The following is a 14,516-nucleotide window of genomic DNA, read 5'->3' as shown; positions in this document are numbered from 1 at the left end:
GTGGGAGCTTTTGATTCAACCAAGAAAAATAAATTTTGCTACATAGGCAGTGGAACATCAGTAGCAAATCTGAATAACAAGGTTTGAAGCTTTTCTTTATCATAAGAAACACCTTTGCCCTCTCCCTGATTATAAAATGCATGTATTGTAGAGGCAGGCATGCTAAGATTATCAGATTCTATCGCAAGAAAAGGCCTATTGTTTCTAAAACATTTGACAGATCACTGATAGTAATGATCTGATTTTTTTTTTTAATCTATTAGTTACAAAAGAAAAATAACCTGAAAAATAAGTGTCACTGCCCTTTGCAATTACATGGCAAAATGCTCCCTCACCCCATCTCACCCCTCTGTGTACTGGTGCTGCAAACTTGTCCTGCTTGATARCTGTGCCAGAATACAAATCATCTGAAAAACCATCTCTGTTCCTGCATTTTGTCTCTGTGGAAGCATCAGGAGGCATCGGTCTCACAGCCCAGGGGTTTCTCACCTGCCCTTCCTGGCTGCTGAGGTTACTTGCAGTGTATGCAGCCGTGTTGCTGCTGTTGTAACCAGATGTTGGGCCAGAGGAGAGGCTGAGGCTGGAGTCTGTACATAAAGTGCTTGTGCTTGCAAGAGTCCTCAGTCTTGCTTCCTCCTGTAATAGGCATCACASTATTACAAACCAAAGAAAACCACCCCAGCACTGAAAGCTGAAAGGGATAATCTAAAAAAGTCCAATTTCTTTCAAGGAGTGTTGACAAAAACTTGCCATACAGAGAGCATTAAATAAGCAGATTTGTTTGAAAGCCTAGGATTACRTAAACCATAGAGTGAAAGACTTTGTAAAACTTGGCAGCCTGAAAAAATGCAGCTTTTGCTATTATTCTTAACATATAAGATTGGAGATTATCAAACTATCAAAAACTAGGATGCTTTTAAGGGGAAGAAGTTTTATAAAAAGATCTCTTTTCAATTCCTCTTTGTCGACTTCCCAGGCCCCTGACTCAACTTGCTGGTCAAATGCAGTTGTTAAAGACTGAAGATTTTACTTTACAAATGCAGATTTTACTTACTCAGTGCTAGAAGACCAAATAAAAATTACATTTAAAAAATACTGAGAACTTCAAGGTTATTTATACTTTCAATATAATGCTCACTTTCTGTAACTGAGAAAATATTTGTTCCCGTATCCGCCTTTTTTCTTGCTCTGCCCTCTCCCGCAGTTTGTCCCTAGCTCGTGCAATTTCAGTTTTGGTTTCCTCCCGTGCCCTCTGATAGTCTCGGAGCAACAGTTCAATGTCTGAAGGCTGCTGAACRCTTCTTCTTTTTGGTTCTTGAACTCTAAAAATGGACAAGTAAGGGAAAACACACATAATTACTCAAAATCATGTCACCTAACACAATACCATAGGAAAATAATACTTCAACGTAGAACAGGACCATCTGCCAGAAAAGCAACTAAAACCTGTTGTTTGTCAGCAGTCTCCAAAAAGCTTCTCTTTTCTCACTAAAGACTAGACATTAGCCTTGGAAAATCACTCAGATTGCAAGTCCACATAACCACTGAGATTACTGCAGTGATTGCACTGGTGTCTGGATCAGGTCTCCACATTATCTAAGGTTATGGCTTTGGCATGTCATATTCAAGTTTATTGTGTTGGGAAAGTAACTGTCTCCTGGGCACAAAGGAAGCAAAAGTCATTTAGGGAATATAACAGGGAACAAGAAACTGAAATTCTAAATATTAAAGTGTTGCAGAGCTTTCCTGATATTTAAATGAAACTGAACTCTGTGGCTTTTAAGTCAGTGAAAGAGTGTCCTGGTTCCTGCSAGGACAGGGCTAATTTTTGAAGGGGACATGGCCAGGACACAGAGGTTATTCTGTACCACCTCATATCATCTGTAGGGGTGGGGGAAAGGGGTTGTTCTGGGGAGAAGGTGTTCCTTCCTGTCAAGACATGGCAGAGGGAGCCATCCCATATTGTCTCTTGTCAGGGGGTGCTTTCCATTTGAATTATTTCTTTTCCTATACCTAAATCGCAACAAGGAGTAAGAGGACAGATTGGTCTCTWATCAGCCCAACCTAAATACTTGGCTGTCCCCATACATCATACTCAAGTAATAAATTAAGCACTTGTTAATAGCTGAAATAACACTAGACCCAAGATTTTAATGAATGATTTCCAAAATCAGGCATGTGTTTTTCCTGAATGCATTTGCTCTCCCAAAGGTTAATGCATCCACATTGAGAAGAATTCTGCCAGTGAAGTCTTGGATGCAGTGAGAACCATCAATGTGCTCCCTTTGTGAACATTGTGAATGAACATCAGGCCTAAAGAGAGATTTCTAATGCCCTACCTGGTGTTTTCCACCACATCCCTTCTCAGCTGCTGCAGATATTCTCGGCGTCTGCTGGGGAGCTCTAGATCCCTCTGGCTTGCATCCAGAGTCTGGGACAGACTCAAATGCTTTTGGGGACTCAGACTTCGGCTTCTTTGGTATCTTTGTAGCCTTTTTACTCTTTCCTTCCTCAGCGTTTCAATAGTTCTCATATGTCTGTTAGAGAAATGTGATTACAGTGACAAAATGCAGCCTGCTAAGTTACATTTTCAGATTTTTAAAGCACTTAAATATTATGTAGATTTATAATATAAAATCTTTATAGGAATCTAATACCATCTAATACCCCTTCGTCCACATGCTGAGAGATGATGCAGAAATTGTAAAACTTCACTGCTTTTCTAACAGCAGGAAATGTGCATGAGGATTGTGATTGCTGCTGGTAATGGCTGAGAAGCAAATTGAGAATGAAGACTAATGTAGCTGCCTCAAAATTTTGTTGCAACTGTTTCCTAACTGAGTTCTACAATCACAAGAATCAAGTATCTTGATTTCTTAAAAATTTATTTTGTATCTTTATGGGGGGGTTAAAAATTACTTTTGTTTATTCRTACAGCAGCATTTATTCACAGAAGCATGAATGAGATATTTCCAAAAAYAGGATGTATCAATTATTTTTACATTGYAATAAATCAATGAAATATATTYCCACATCACCAGGTAGCTATGATARCTCTTGTAGCTGCTAGRAATTTTAAGAGTGGGGTGACACTAGATTTGAATTACACCGAATCATTTTCTTTGCTTTCTTGGAGTAACCCCAAAATTTTGTCCTAAATGCATTGCTTGATGGTTTTAAAAATAAGCCTAATACTGTATCTCTTCACATATACGTCACTCAGTGTGACTAAGGGATTAAGTGCTCATTACTAAATGCTATTTAAGCTGGATGAACTGTATAAAAATACTTAAAAAAACCACTCCATTAAGTAATTTACCTTTCATAAAGTTGCTGCTTCACTGGGATTGCCACTGGCTCATCTGCAGCTCCTCTCTGAAGGACCCTCAGCAGGGCGTCCGTCTCCCCGATGCCATAATTGAGCTTTGCCTCAGTCAGTTCCACGGTGAGGGGATGCTGATGCAGATCCAGGTGAATGCCAGACATGATCTGGACACGCTCTCTCTGGAGTCTCTTGATCTCTCTGCTCCTGCTGTCACAAGACTGGTAATTCCCTTCCATTTCTGTTGACTGTGTGTTTCTAGGCTTCTTTTCTGCCTGACTTCTTAAATCGGTCACACTGCCACTCAAGCCGAGTAACAAGGGAGGGGGGCTGCTCTTAACACCACACCAGTTGCTGAATTTATTGTGCACRGGTAAGTCACGGAGGCTGTAGCTCCGAGGCCTGTGTGGCTTTGCAAAAGTGGTGTTCCTGCTGAGAGGGATTTCAGTGTCACATTCACTCTCAGTGACAGAATCTGTGCTGAAGGAGGTCTGCACATCGCTCACATCAGAGAGTGGGGGAGGGCAGCTGTTCTCATTCTTCCAKAAGAAATCACGAAATTGTAGAGAAGACGCTTCCACCACAGGTTCTGAGGACGTGCCAGCATTTGTCTTACTTGAACAAGYGGCACTAATTTTTTGATTAAGAAATAAACCATCATTTGGAGATGGATAGTCATGAATCAAAGCAGTATCAGAACTCCCAGTGTATTTTTCATGCCCAATTCCAGCTGAAGAGCCTCTTCCTTCCCTTGTAACATACATACAACGAAGCGAATGTGCCACGGAGCCGTGGTCTCTGACATCCCCTGTTCCAAGTTCGCTGTGGCCCGACACCTCCAGCGTACTGCTGGAGTGATACAGGCGTTCTGCACAAATGGTGGTGTGCGTGTCAACCCTCAGTCTGTGCTGCTCCAAGCCTTTTGAACCATCCTGTCCTAAAAGCTCTTGGGCAGCTTTCTTCTCTGAGAAACTTGCAGGTTTCTTTCTTACGCATTTGTGTTCTCTAGAGGTGCTTGATTCACTGTCTGTTTCTGTCTGTGAAAAATTGTCCACATGACGGTGCACACTGGACTGTGCACCCACCCTCTGCTTTCTCTGGCTGTGAAGGGGACTTGAGGMAACACTGGAATATCCAGGGGGTTCCTTATTAGGGCAGACAGACTTGCTAAAATTCTGGCTGCTGGGACTAGCACTGAGAGTAAGAATAGGGGACGAAGCCCTATCGACTAGCAGGGTGTTTTTGTACCAGAATTTTCTTTCTGCTGGAGTCTCTATTTCACTGACACTTCTTTTATCCTGAGCGTAAGATGCTGGAGATTGAGAGGTGCTATTAGTGGGGCTGCTAACTACAGTGCATGAAGAACCATCTTGCCCTGAACTTGGCAAAGATGATGTGAGAGGTGAAACTCTGGTACCAGCAAAAGCAGCGGCGTTCTGCTGTGCATTTAATGATGTTTTCTGAAAATGTAAGATAGGAGTGGAAACTTTGGGTAAGAGAGGCAGATTCATAAAGGAGTCTTCCAAAATGCTGTCAAGACTATCATGGAAGTCAGAATTTCCCAGGCTTTTCATCCCTGTTTGCTCCTGTGTTCTTTCTTCGGGAGAGAGTGTTTCCTCTTTCCTTTTGGGAATCTTTCCTACTGTACCTGCACCAATTCCTTTCCAATCGGCATTTACTGCCTGAGCTGCCCTTGATTCATTTTCCAGTTTTGCCTCCACATGTTTTTCTTTGTGTTTGCTTTGAGGCTCTTCCAAAATCTCAGTCTGAGTGCCTACGTCTGCTGTAGTCTGAGTGCAGCTATCTGACCTAGCAGCCTTTGCAGCACCTTCAGCTCCTTTTTGGTTGATTTTGGTATTCTGCTCATTATCTGTAATACTCTGCTGGGAGAGGTTTCCCAACAGCTCAGAAGTRTTCTGAAGAAGCTGTGACAGATGCATGGACAGGTTCTGCATGCTTGTCCAAGAAGAAGGTTGATGAAATAAATCTCTGTTTGTGTCCTCCTTTTTTGCAGAAACATCTGTATAGCTCCTCTGATGTCTTCTCTGCCTTTTATACCTTCCTGTAGTTGCTGTCTGTGTTCCCTGCTCACAAGTAACCCGTGGTGGTTTTTTGGAAGACCTTTCAGACTCAGAAGGATACAATAACACAATTTCATCAACCTGCATTGAGGAGTTACCAGGCTGTGCAGAAGGATTCTCAAGTTCAGCAGTGTTATTTTCTGAGTTAGTTTCCAGTGTTTCACTGGACCTGTTGCTGTACTGTTTGGTACTGGCACTCGAGTCTGTGGATTGAAARTCTTGTCTGACGCCATCCCATTCTTGAAGACCTTCAATGCTACTCAAAGTGCTGGACAAAACTTTGGCTGTAGCATATGAGCTTAGATGAGAACGAAAAGGAGAATTTTGGGAATTCAATCCATTGTCCACACTGGAACATCTCAAAACTTTACGATTCTCCATACTCAAAGGAATTTGATTGCAAGAGACATCACTTGCACTTCCAAAAACATACTGTTTCCAGCCAATCTTGCAGGCTCCATCTTGTTGCCACGGGTGAATGTATGGGTTGGTATCACTTGATATAAAATGCATTGCATCTTTATTATCTTGCAAAAATAAATCATTTTCTGGCTGGTATCCAGCTTCTTCTCCTTTCCCTTCACTACACTGAGCTACAGAACTGCTCTTTGACTGGACTTCTGCACCCACAGAACTGCGAGCTGTGGGCTGTAAGGATGATGGAGATGGACTAGTACAGTCTTTTAAAGACTGGCTACTTTGGCTTCTTGCTACAAAATTTTGTACATTTTTGGGATCACAGTTCGCAAGCTTCTTACTTTGTGCCACTTTTTGCTGAAATCTGGGTTTAGACTTAACTTGCAAAAAGTTCTTTGATTCCTGCTTTAAAAATCTTTCAATTCCATAAAGATCGTATTCAGTTGGTGATGGAGGCTCTACACTCATATTCAAGTCTTGTAGTGATTTAGATGCAGAATATGAGGAAGRATCTGCCTTAGATGAAGCTTCCAAAGTATATTCTGTATCAGAGAAAACTGCAATATCTGGAGCTGATACTCTGTGACTTTGTAAATAAGGTCTCCATTCACTTTGTTTACAGCCCTTTGTACTCCGTGTGGTAGAATATGATCTTTTTCTCCTGWATTGTACCAATCTGGATTCTTGAGGAGTCAAATTATGGTTTTCTGGCAAAAACTTCATGGAGGCCGTTTCATTATTCCTTGCAGAAAAATGGAGTCTTTCTGATTTCAGAGTTTTATTCTTTGTTACAGCGTCTCCCACTGTTGAACGAGTGTCTGCCTCAGCATCAGCAGTAGAGCTATCAACACTTGAACATATATTATTTTTGCAAAGTAAAATCTCTTTCCTATCATCTGTACCTGTTCTGCCTGGCACCTGTTCTGTCTGCTCACCTGTGGGCACATACTGACAATTATCTTGCAGATCTGCAGAGTTTCTTTCCAAAGCCAAGCCAGCRTGATACCTGGGATCAGTGCTGTATGTGGGATATGCTGGAATAAATGAATTGCAGGTGTATTCAGGAGTCACTGGAACATCTCTTGGATACAGATTCYCCAACACTGTAACTTCTGAGCCTATGAATTCATTTGGAGAATTTGAGGATACATTAGTGTGCTTTTCAGCRGRTTCTCTATTTGATGTTTTTCTCTGYTCTGTCTTTACTGCAAAATGTTCAGCCTCAGCATTTGAATGCAGTTCTTCCTTATTTCTGTTAAGTGTRTTTCCCATTTGTTCCTCTTTAACAACAACTGCCCTTCTAGTATCCCAAAAAGRTAATGATGGTAGTAAAAGAGAATTATCATTTGTTATTTTCTTTATGTGTTCTTTGCAAGCTTYTTGTGGTGGAACTTCATCCCAGTGATGCTGACCAATTTTTGAATCTTGGTCAGTTTTTCTACTATTACTTCTGTGCACAGATTCCCCATCTACAGCAGAATTTTCATACGAAGTACAATCTGTGTCTGACACTGGACAATGCCTGTTTTCTTTTGCAAGAGAAAGTAAAATACTTCCTGAAGCACATATTGGCTCATCAAACACCACAGCTTTATCAGAYTGAGTGTCTTGTATTTGCAAAACAGCAAACTGAGGTTGTTTCAGTATATTTGAATGTGAAGTATCATACGTGCTAGTTTCACCAGGGCCTGTATCTACAGTTAAAGAAGATTCTGAGAATGCTCCTAAGGCTGGATGATTGACACTTGCAAATGATGGAGAAAAATCTCCTTTGACAGAGCACACACCAGCAGAACTGCAGGGCACTTTCTCAGTCAAACAACTGTCCTGAAGTGAGACCTCAAGCTGACTAAATATTAGAGATTTTGAGTCCTCAAGTAAATGAGATGTGTTAAAAGCACTGAGGTTCTTGGAGCTTTGAAATGGTGGGTCAGTTGGAGTGTCTCCAAAGTAGGGTGGGAGAGATTCTGGTTCATTACTGCCAGTGTGTCCWTGGCTCTGCAGAGTGAGCAAGCCCAATTCTGGTACGGTCACASTGGTAGTGTTACTGCAGTGTTCTGAGTACTCATCAATTTTATCTTCTCTTAGGTCACTGCAGTTCTGGAAATAACCTTGAACATCTTTCTCCTTCTGCTGTGTTACCAGAACCTTTTCATGGAGTTTATTACTTTGAGCATACGTGGCCTCTTTAACTGCAGAATTATTTTCCTTTCCGTCTCCTTTTTGACAAACTCCAGRAAAAGTTATGGATACACTTAAATGAGACAATTCACTTTCAAAGTATTTTGTTTCTTCAGAGAGAACAGCATCATTTTTACCTTCGTCTCCATTGTTGTCATTCAAACTATCTGCAGATGATACTGGACTATTCAGAAGACTAGGAAAATGTGAAGCGCCCAATTTCCTATTATAATTTAGAAAGTCTTTACTATAACGAGGATTTTCCCTTGGAGACTTGTTCAGGCCTTCTGGAAGGGCTGAAGCTTTCTCAGAAATGGTGTTGCATTCTTCAGRAGCTTTGTGTCCCTGGTTTTCTGTGGGCTCATGATGATATCCAGCTACAACTGGGAACTCGACGTTTTYGGTTTTACTGTCTGCTGTAGGATAGCTGGTGCTTAAAAATGTCTCCTCATCACGCAGTGATGACCCCCCTGAGCGAGGCACTTTCTGAGTTGTATTAATATTCTGAAATAGTTTTTGTGTAGAGCTTTCTAGTAAAGAGTGCATTTTTCCCACCCTTGTATCTTCCATCACTTCTTTCTCTGTAGAAGAAAGCAGGTTTGAATTATCCAACAACAGTGAACCAGGCACAACGGTGTCCTTTAGCTCTAAAGCTGTATCTTCTATGGAATTAAGACTGTCTTTTAATAGTTTATTAACCATTAAATCCATACTGTGTTCTTTGTAAGCATTATTAATATCCTGAATTATGTCCYCAGAAGAATCTAATTTTTCCAAGGAAAATGAGCTTCCTTTAGCCCTTGGCTGAAGTACAACACTTCCAGACTCAACTCCACCTGCCCTGCAGGGAGTGAAAGAGCTGCTCTCCTTGACAGGTAGCACAGATACGGCATCATCAGGAGCATTTTTAAATCCAAAGGGCTCCTCCTCCTGCCTCTCCTGTGTGGTCCTRGTTTGCAGAAGAGCTTCACCTCTACTCTGTGTTTTATCTGGAAGATGTTCATCTTCTSCCATGGTGTTGGCCGTGACAGATGAACCAACACTGATCTCACTGTCCATTAATGTTTCATAGTAAGGCAGAACAGCTCCAGTCCCAAGATTGCTGTTAGATGGTTTTGTACAACCTTTCAATGCAGCGGGAACACCTCGAACAAGATGGGAATCATCACTTCCTCCAAGATGAAAAGGGTGATTTACAGACTGGYACAGGGAGTCTTGGAGTTCCTGGTTTTTTTCTGCACACTTTAGTGTTGCTGGTGGAGTTTGTTGCTTGCTTATGTCTTCATTATTTCTAGAAAAGCTGGTAGACACCCACTGGCTTTCTCTTAATATTTCATTTAATCTGCTGTCATCAAGTGTCATTTGGTAGCTGCCTTTGTTTTGAGGGAATAGTTCATCCAGGTTTTGTAAAAAGACCAGTTCTACCTCCTCTGTGTTTTCTACAATCATCTGCTTTTGTTTGTCTGATTTGGCCATTTCTACAAACTTCATCAACTGCACTTTCTCTTCCTCAGCGCTGGAGCCTGCTCCATCCAGTTCACAAATAYCAGGTCTTTTCCTAACACCTACATTCCAGTGTTCTGAAGTGCCATGCTCAGGAGATTGCACAGAGCAGCTCATRTACATATGACTGTCAAGACTTGTAAATTTTTGTTCAGTTCTGTGTTGGTCAACACCAGCACTATCCTCAACTGAATATTCACAGGCATCAACTACATTTCCTATCTCTGTAGCAGAGTCCACTGAGTCACCATCTTCACTCATTTCAGTTGGGTCATGGTATCTTGAATCATCTTCTAACAATATATTCTGCTCTAGATCTGAAGCCATCAGGTATCTTTCAGGGATCTTAAATTGATTACAAATTTCTTCTTCGTCATCTCTGTCACAATACATGTGATGCAGAGCTGGAGACTGTTCATWTAAAAAGACATTTTCATCTGTGCATATGTCTTCCTGCCTCATAATAACCAGCTCCTCAGTGTTTGTCATRGTAATTTGTTCCTCACTCCCAGTCACTTCATATTCATTAACCTTGTCTTCTTGTGGCAAACAGTTTGGTACACAATGCTCAATTAAATTGTTAGAATTTATTTGTCCTTCATTTTCAAGTTTTGCTGAAMTATTTCCTTGCCTCCTTGGGGTTAGTGTTTCAGCTACATTCTCTATTGTTCTGCTCATCTGTAAAATCCCCTTGCAAGTATCACGGAAGCCCAAAGTATTGTGAATAATATCTGTTGTGTGGGAACACACAGCTGAAGATGTGGTTTTKGGAGCAATAGAAAGCTCTGGTGAGTAAATACCTATTTCTGTTTTCTCACTTTCTTCTTTTTGGCAAAAGCTGCTTGTTTCGATTTGGTTGCCAGAATGCACAAGTGCCTTTGATTCCTGAGTGTGTTCTGCCCCTGTGTCRGCTTCCTGCAGTTCATCTTTGTCCACCTCTTCATGTGTCAGGCACAGATTTGTATTGAACTCACAGTGCACTTCACAAGCTACTTTATCAGAATGTTTCTTTGGATTCTGAGATAGACCAATGTCTTTAAAATCCTTTCCACTCCTGTCTTCAGTCGCACTTTGGACTTGGGCCACTGGATTATCAGGTAAACTTCCAGTGTATCTGGATTTAATTTCCAATGCATTTTTTTCTAAGTTGCTTGCATTATTGATTGATTTTATTATTTCTTCATCCCTGTCTGTCTCTGTATTCTGACAAGGAGTCGTGGCTACTTCTGTATCCATTTCTACATTTTTGAAAAATTTGGATTCTTTACTCATACACAAACTCTCCTTTTGAGAAATAGCAGTTGATGTGTTTGTGTTGCATTCAAATATCCTTTYGAACTCTGAATTTGCATCATGTTCAACATGAAAAATGGCCTCTGGGCAATYACTTTCAAAAAATGCATCTTTCTCTTTTCTCGATTCAGGTAAAGATGTGTTCTGTGGTTCTGTTTCTGAGGGAAGAGAGGTATCAAATTCCACAGAAATGTCAGTTATCTTGTGTGTACTGTTCTTCTGTCCTGTTGATTTTGAAGAGCACTTTGTGCAAAGGCAGCTGGAATGTACATCARAACAACTTTCCGTGGCACTGACTTCCACAGTAGGATTAGAGGTAGCATCACAATCTCCTTTCACTATTGTGACGTGCTTCAATAGTTTATCATAATTTTCTGTCTCAGACGCACTTTGAAAAAGATTAGCTTTTGTTGAAACTTYGTAAAATATGCTTGAATTAGATTCTGGGAGAAAATCATTTGTAGTCTCACAGATAGCAGCAGGAAAGGACTCRGTGTCTTTCCCATTTACATTCAGTAGGAAATAACTTACTTCATTTACCACTAGGTTTTCATATTTGGATGAAAATTCTTTCTCAACTACAGCCTGATAATTCAAGACATGTTGTTCTTTACTYTCACTGCTTTCTTCTCTTGTATTATCAGTGCATAATGCAGAATTTTCTGAAATACGCTGGGATAAGCAACTTGCCTGATTGACTACTAGAGCACATTCACAGGAATAATCCTTTGAAACAGGTTTGTGTTTGAATTCATAATGATCTAGTGAGGACAAGYCTTCATCCTTTGATACGAATTCTTGGTGCTTTCTGACTGAAGGCACCTCTGGCACAACGTCTGCCAAGCTATCTGTGCTTATTTCCATAGAGTTTATTTCTTTTTGAGACATCTCCATCGGTGTTGCAGACTGGTCATAGCTTGCACTGGCAGCAACAGCTAAAGGGTGACATCGATATGTTGTGTTCTGTGAGGAAAAATCTGTCTCTGCTGCTCCTTGTGCAGGTATTTGTTCACGATCTGTTTCCTGCATTGTTTCCAGATTACTGTCCCCAGCCCTGGGGTGTCCTTCTGTGTCAGCTGATCCTGCTCCTTGTCCAGCCAGCGTCTGAAGGCTGTAACTGCTCACCAGGGAGCAGTCCTTGTTTGTTAGATCATTGAGAAAGAATCCTTCATCACAACGTGCTGGTATTTTCTGTATTGGAAAAAGCTGCCTGCAGTTCCYGAACTGGATGTGTTTCACTTCAGATATCTGTGTTGAGGTCATATCATGAGCAGGTCCCACAGAACACTCAGCAGCAGCTGCACTGACAGAGGCACTTCCACTGTCTGAATCTGCCACACTTGATTTTGCCATCAAGTTATTATAGTCATTGTCAAGCTCATCTTTTGGAAAAGTTYGGAAGAGGCCATCTTCTAAATCGCCATCTACACAGCCATTCCTGTGCTCCAAAATTTGGACAGGCAACACAGAGCTAAAAGGTGTTTTTTTCAGCATGTGATCTTTTGGCTGTTCTGGATGAGTTGTGAAGAGAGAGTTCTCTTTCTTGGATACCAGTGACAAGCAGTCTGCAGTGGAGATGTTTCCCAAACAGCTGAATGTTTGTGCACCTTCAGTGGCAGACCTGTAAGTAGATAATTCATCCAGTTGCTCTTGTTCAGGAAYAGAATGTTCATAATAATCATGATTTGCTGAAGTCAGGACAAAAGAGGGACTTGGCTCTAGTGAGCTAACAAATGATGACATTACATTCTGATGCTCCAAAGAAGAATTTTCATTAGAGTTTGTCCATCCCTTAAGGATCWTCTTTAATGATCTGCTCTCAGAAGCTCTGCTTGCAGCTGTTGTTTCAGGTAAAGGTACTTCCAGTGTGTCAGAGGGGAAAACTGAGTTTATTTCATTTACATGATGCGGTGTGTGAGTAATGCTGTGAATCTGCTTAGAGCCAGAAACAAAAGAAACCTCWGCAGCTGACTGCTTTAGATCTTCTTTCTTCAGCCAAAGTTCTGGTTTGCTCAAAGGGCACAGATGAGCATCTTGAAATTCCAAATTTTCATGGGAAGAGGATGCTGTAATTGTGGGGCTGCTGATATCTACCTTTGAGTCACAGGAAGACCAGGCATCATCATCAGTAAGTGAAGGATTTCCACTTGCATAACRCAGACTTCTTTCAAGGGATCTTTCTTGTTCCACGAAGGAGACTTTTGTCCCCTTCAGYAACTGCTTGCAAGCATTACTGGAAGCAGCCTGTGGCTTGGTGTTCAAATAAAAGGAACTGCTCAGCTTCAAATCATAATTTGTCCCTTCCGTATCTCTGTTGCAGGTCTTCGATTCATGGTCTTCCTCAATCTGTACAGCTGGTAATTTAGGAGTTTGTAACTTCCAGAAAATCTCTGCTGGCACTTCATCAGATGAATCAGATTTGGATTCTTCTACCAGATCTTCTGCTGGCATCTCTTCTCCATCAGCTAAGCTATCCAGAGAAAAGCTTCTTTCAGCCCTTCCCAGTCTCCTACGGGATGCATACGATGTCACCGAAGATGAAATACGGTTCTCGGTTCTGCTTTTGCAAGGCTTAGCCGGCTCATGACGGGCCTTTAACTTGTGATACTGGCTTGCATTTTGCTTTTTGGCTTTATTTTCCTTTTCTGCCAAAGAGTCTTGTGACATTTGACTGTCATCACTCTCAGAATCTTCTGGGTTGGCAAGACAGGTATTTCTGTCAAAATCTTCTTGTTTTAGTTTCTCTGGGAAAACTTTTGCATAAGCGCAGGAGAGAGAATCTACAGAATAGGAACTGTCAGTATCAGAAATCTCATTTTCATCATCCTCTTGCCAGTTCCCCAGCACATCTGTGGCTGTCTTGGACACTCCAGCACTCAGCATCTCAGCACTGTGCCACTTCTTTTCAACATAAGAGAGTGGTGCCTGTRAGTTCATCTTAGTGAGATTTCCTACTGATGCCGCTGCCAGCAGAAATTCTTTCTGTTCCACTGACGATTTCTCATAACTTGGCAAGGCTGAGTTTGCCTCTCTCCTCCAGTTCTTGCCTGTTTGATTGAGATACACTGTCTTCTTCGTTTGTTTAGGGAAGTTTTCTGGAGAATACCTGTGGCCTTTTCCATTGATATCCATTCTAATCTTTTTCTTGGATACCTGAGCTCTATTTTGTGCTACATTGCTACTTGCAGGYTGACTTAAATCTCCTAGCACCTTTGATTTTGTCATTCTTGTCCCTGTAATAAAGGTTTTAGGCTCATCTTTCTCCTTAAAAGGATCAGGAGAGGAACCTTTAGAGGTCTGGTTTTGAGATCCAGCTTGCCCTGGGCTGMCATCCAACTTTYCAATTTTTTTATAGTTTTTAYTGATATAAGCCATAGTAGTGCAATCATTAGAGTCTTTCTCTGCTCCTTTTTTATTTTCAGCTGAAGACGGTTTTTGTTTTTCAGTTAGCWGCCTCAGGACTGAAAAGGAGATCCCCTTTTCATCATTAAGGTCATCCCTCCCAGAAATATCTTTATTACTTCTGTTACGATCTTCTACAGGTGACAGCTTCTCTGTYGTACTGCCTTTACAGTACTGATCTGTATTTGGTGAGGTAGATAGCTTTGAGACAGACTCCCTCTTCAAAAAACAGCTGTGGAAATAAAAAAGAAATAAAATCCAATGCTTGCTTAAATAATATACTTAAAATTTCCACCACAGTGCTGACCTGCAGTTAA

At 41.2% G+C, this 14,516-nt stretch overlaps 1 protein-coding gene across 1 annotated transcript in view; it reads right to left on the bottom strand.

Annotated features, from left to right (window-relative positions):
- STARD9 (StAR related lipid transfer domain containing 9) overlaps nt 1-14,516 on the bottom strand; it is an 89,001-nt gene that overhangs the window by 6,397 nt on the left and 68,088 nt on the right. The window contains exons 24-27 of the mRNA XM_057366172.1: nt 3,320-14,431; nt 2,340-2,537; nt 1,139-1,322; nt 490-636 (exon numbers count right to left, since the gene is read on the bottom strand). Of these exons, the coding sequence (XP_057222155.1) occupies nt 490-636; nt 1,139-1,322; nt 2,340-2,537; nt 3,320-14,431 (11,641 nt within the window). The remainder of the gene's footprint in view (nt 1-489; nt 637-1,138; nt 1,323-2,339; nt 2,538-3,319; nt 14,432-14,516) is intronic.

The sequence above is a fragment of the Malurus melanocephalus genome, unplaced genomic scaffold (assembly GCF_030028575.1).
Source record: "Malurus melanocephalus ecotype Western Australia unplaced genomic scaffold, MMel_1.1 scaffold_2, whole genome shotgun sequence".
NCBI lineage: Eukaryota > Metazoa > Chordata > Aves > Passeriformes > Maluridae > Malurus > Malurus melanocephalus.
This window is presented reverse-complemented; position numbering and strand designations above follow the sequence as displayed.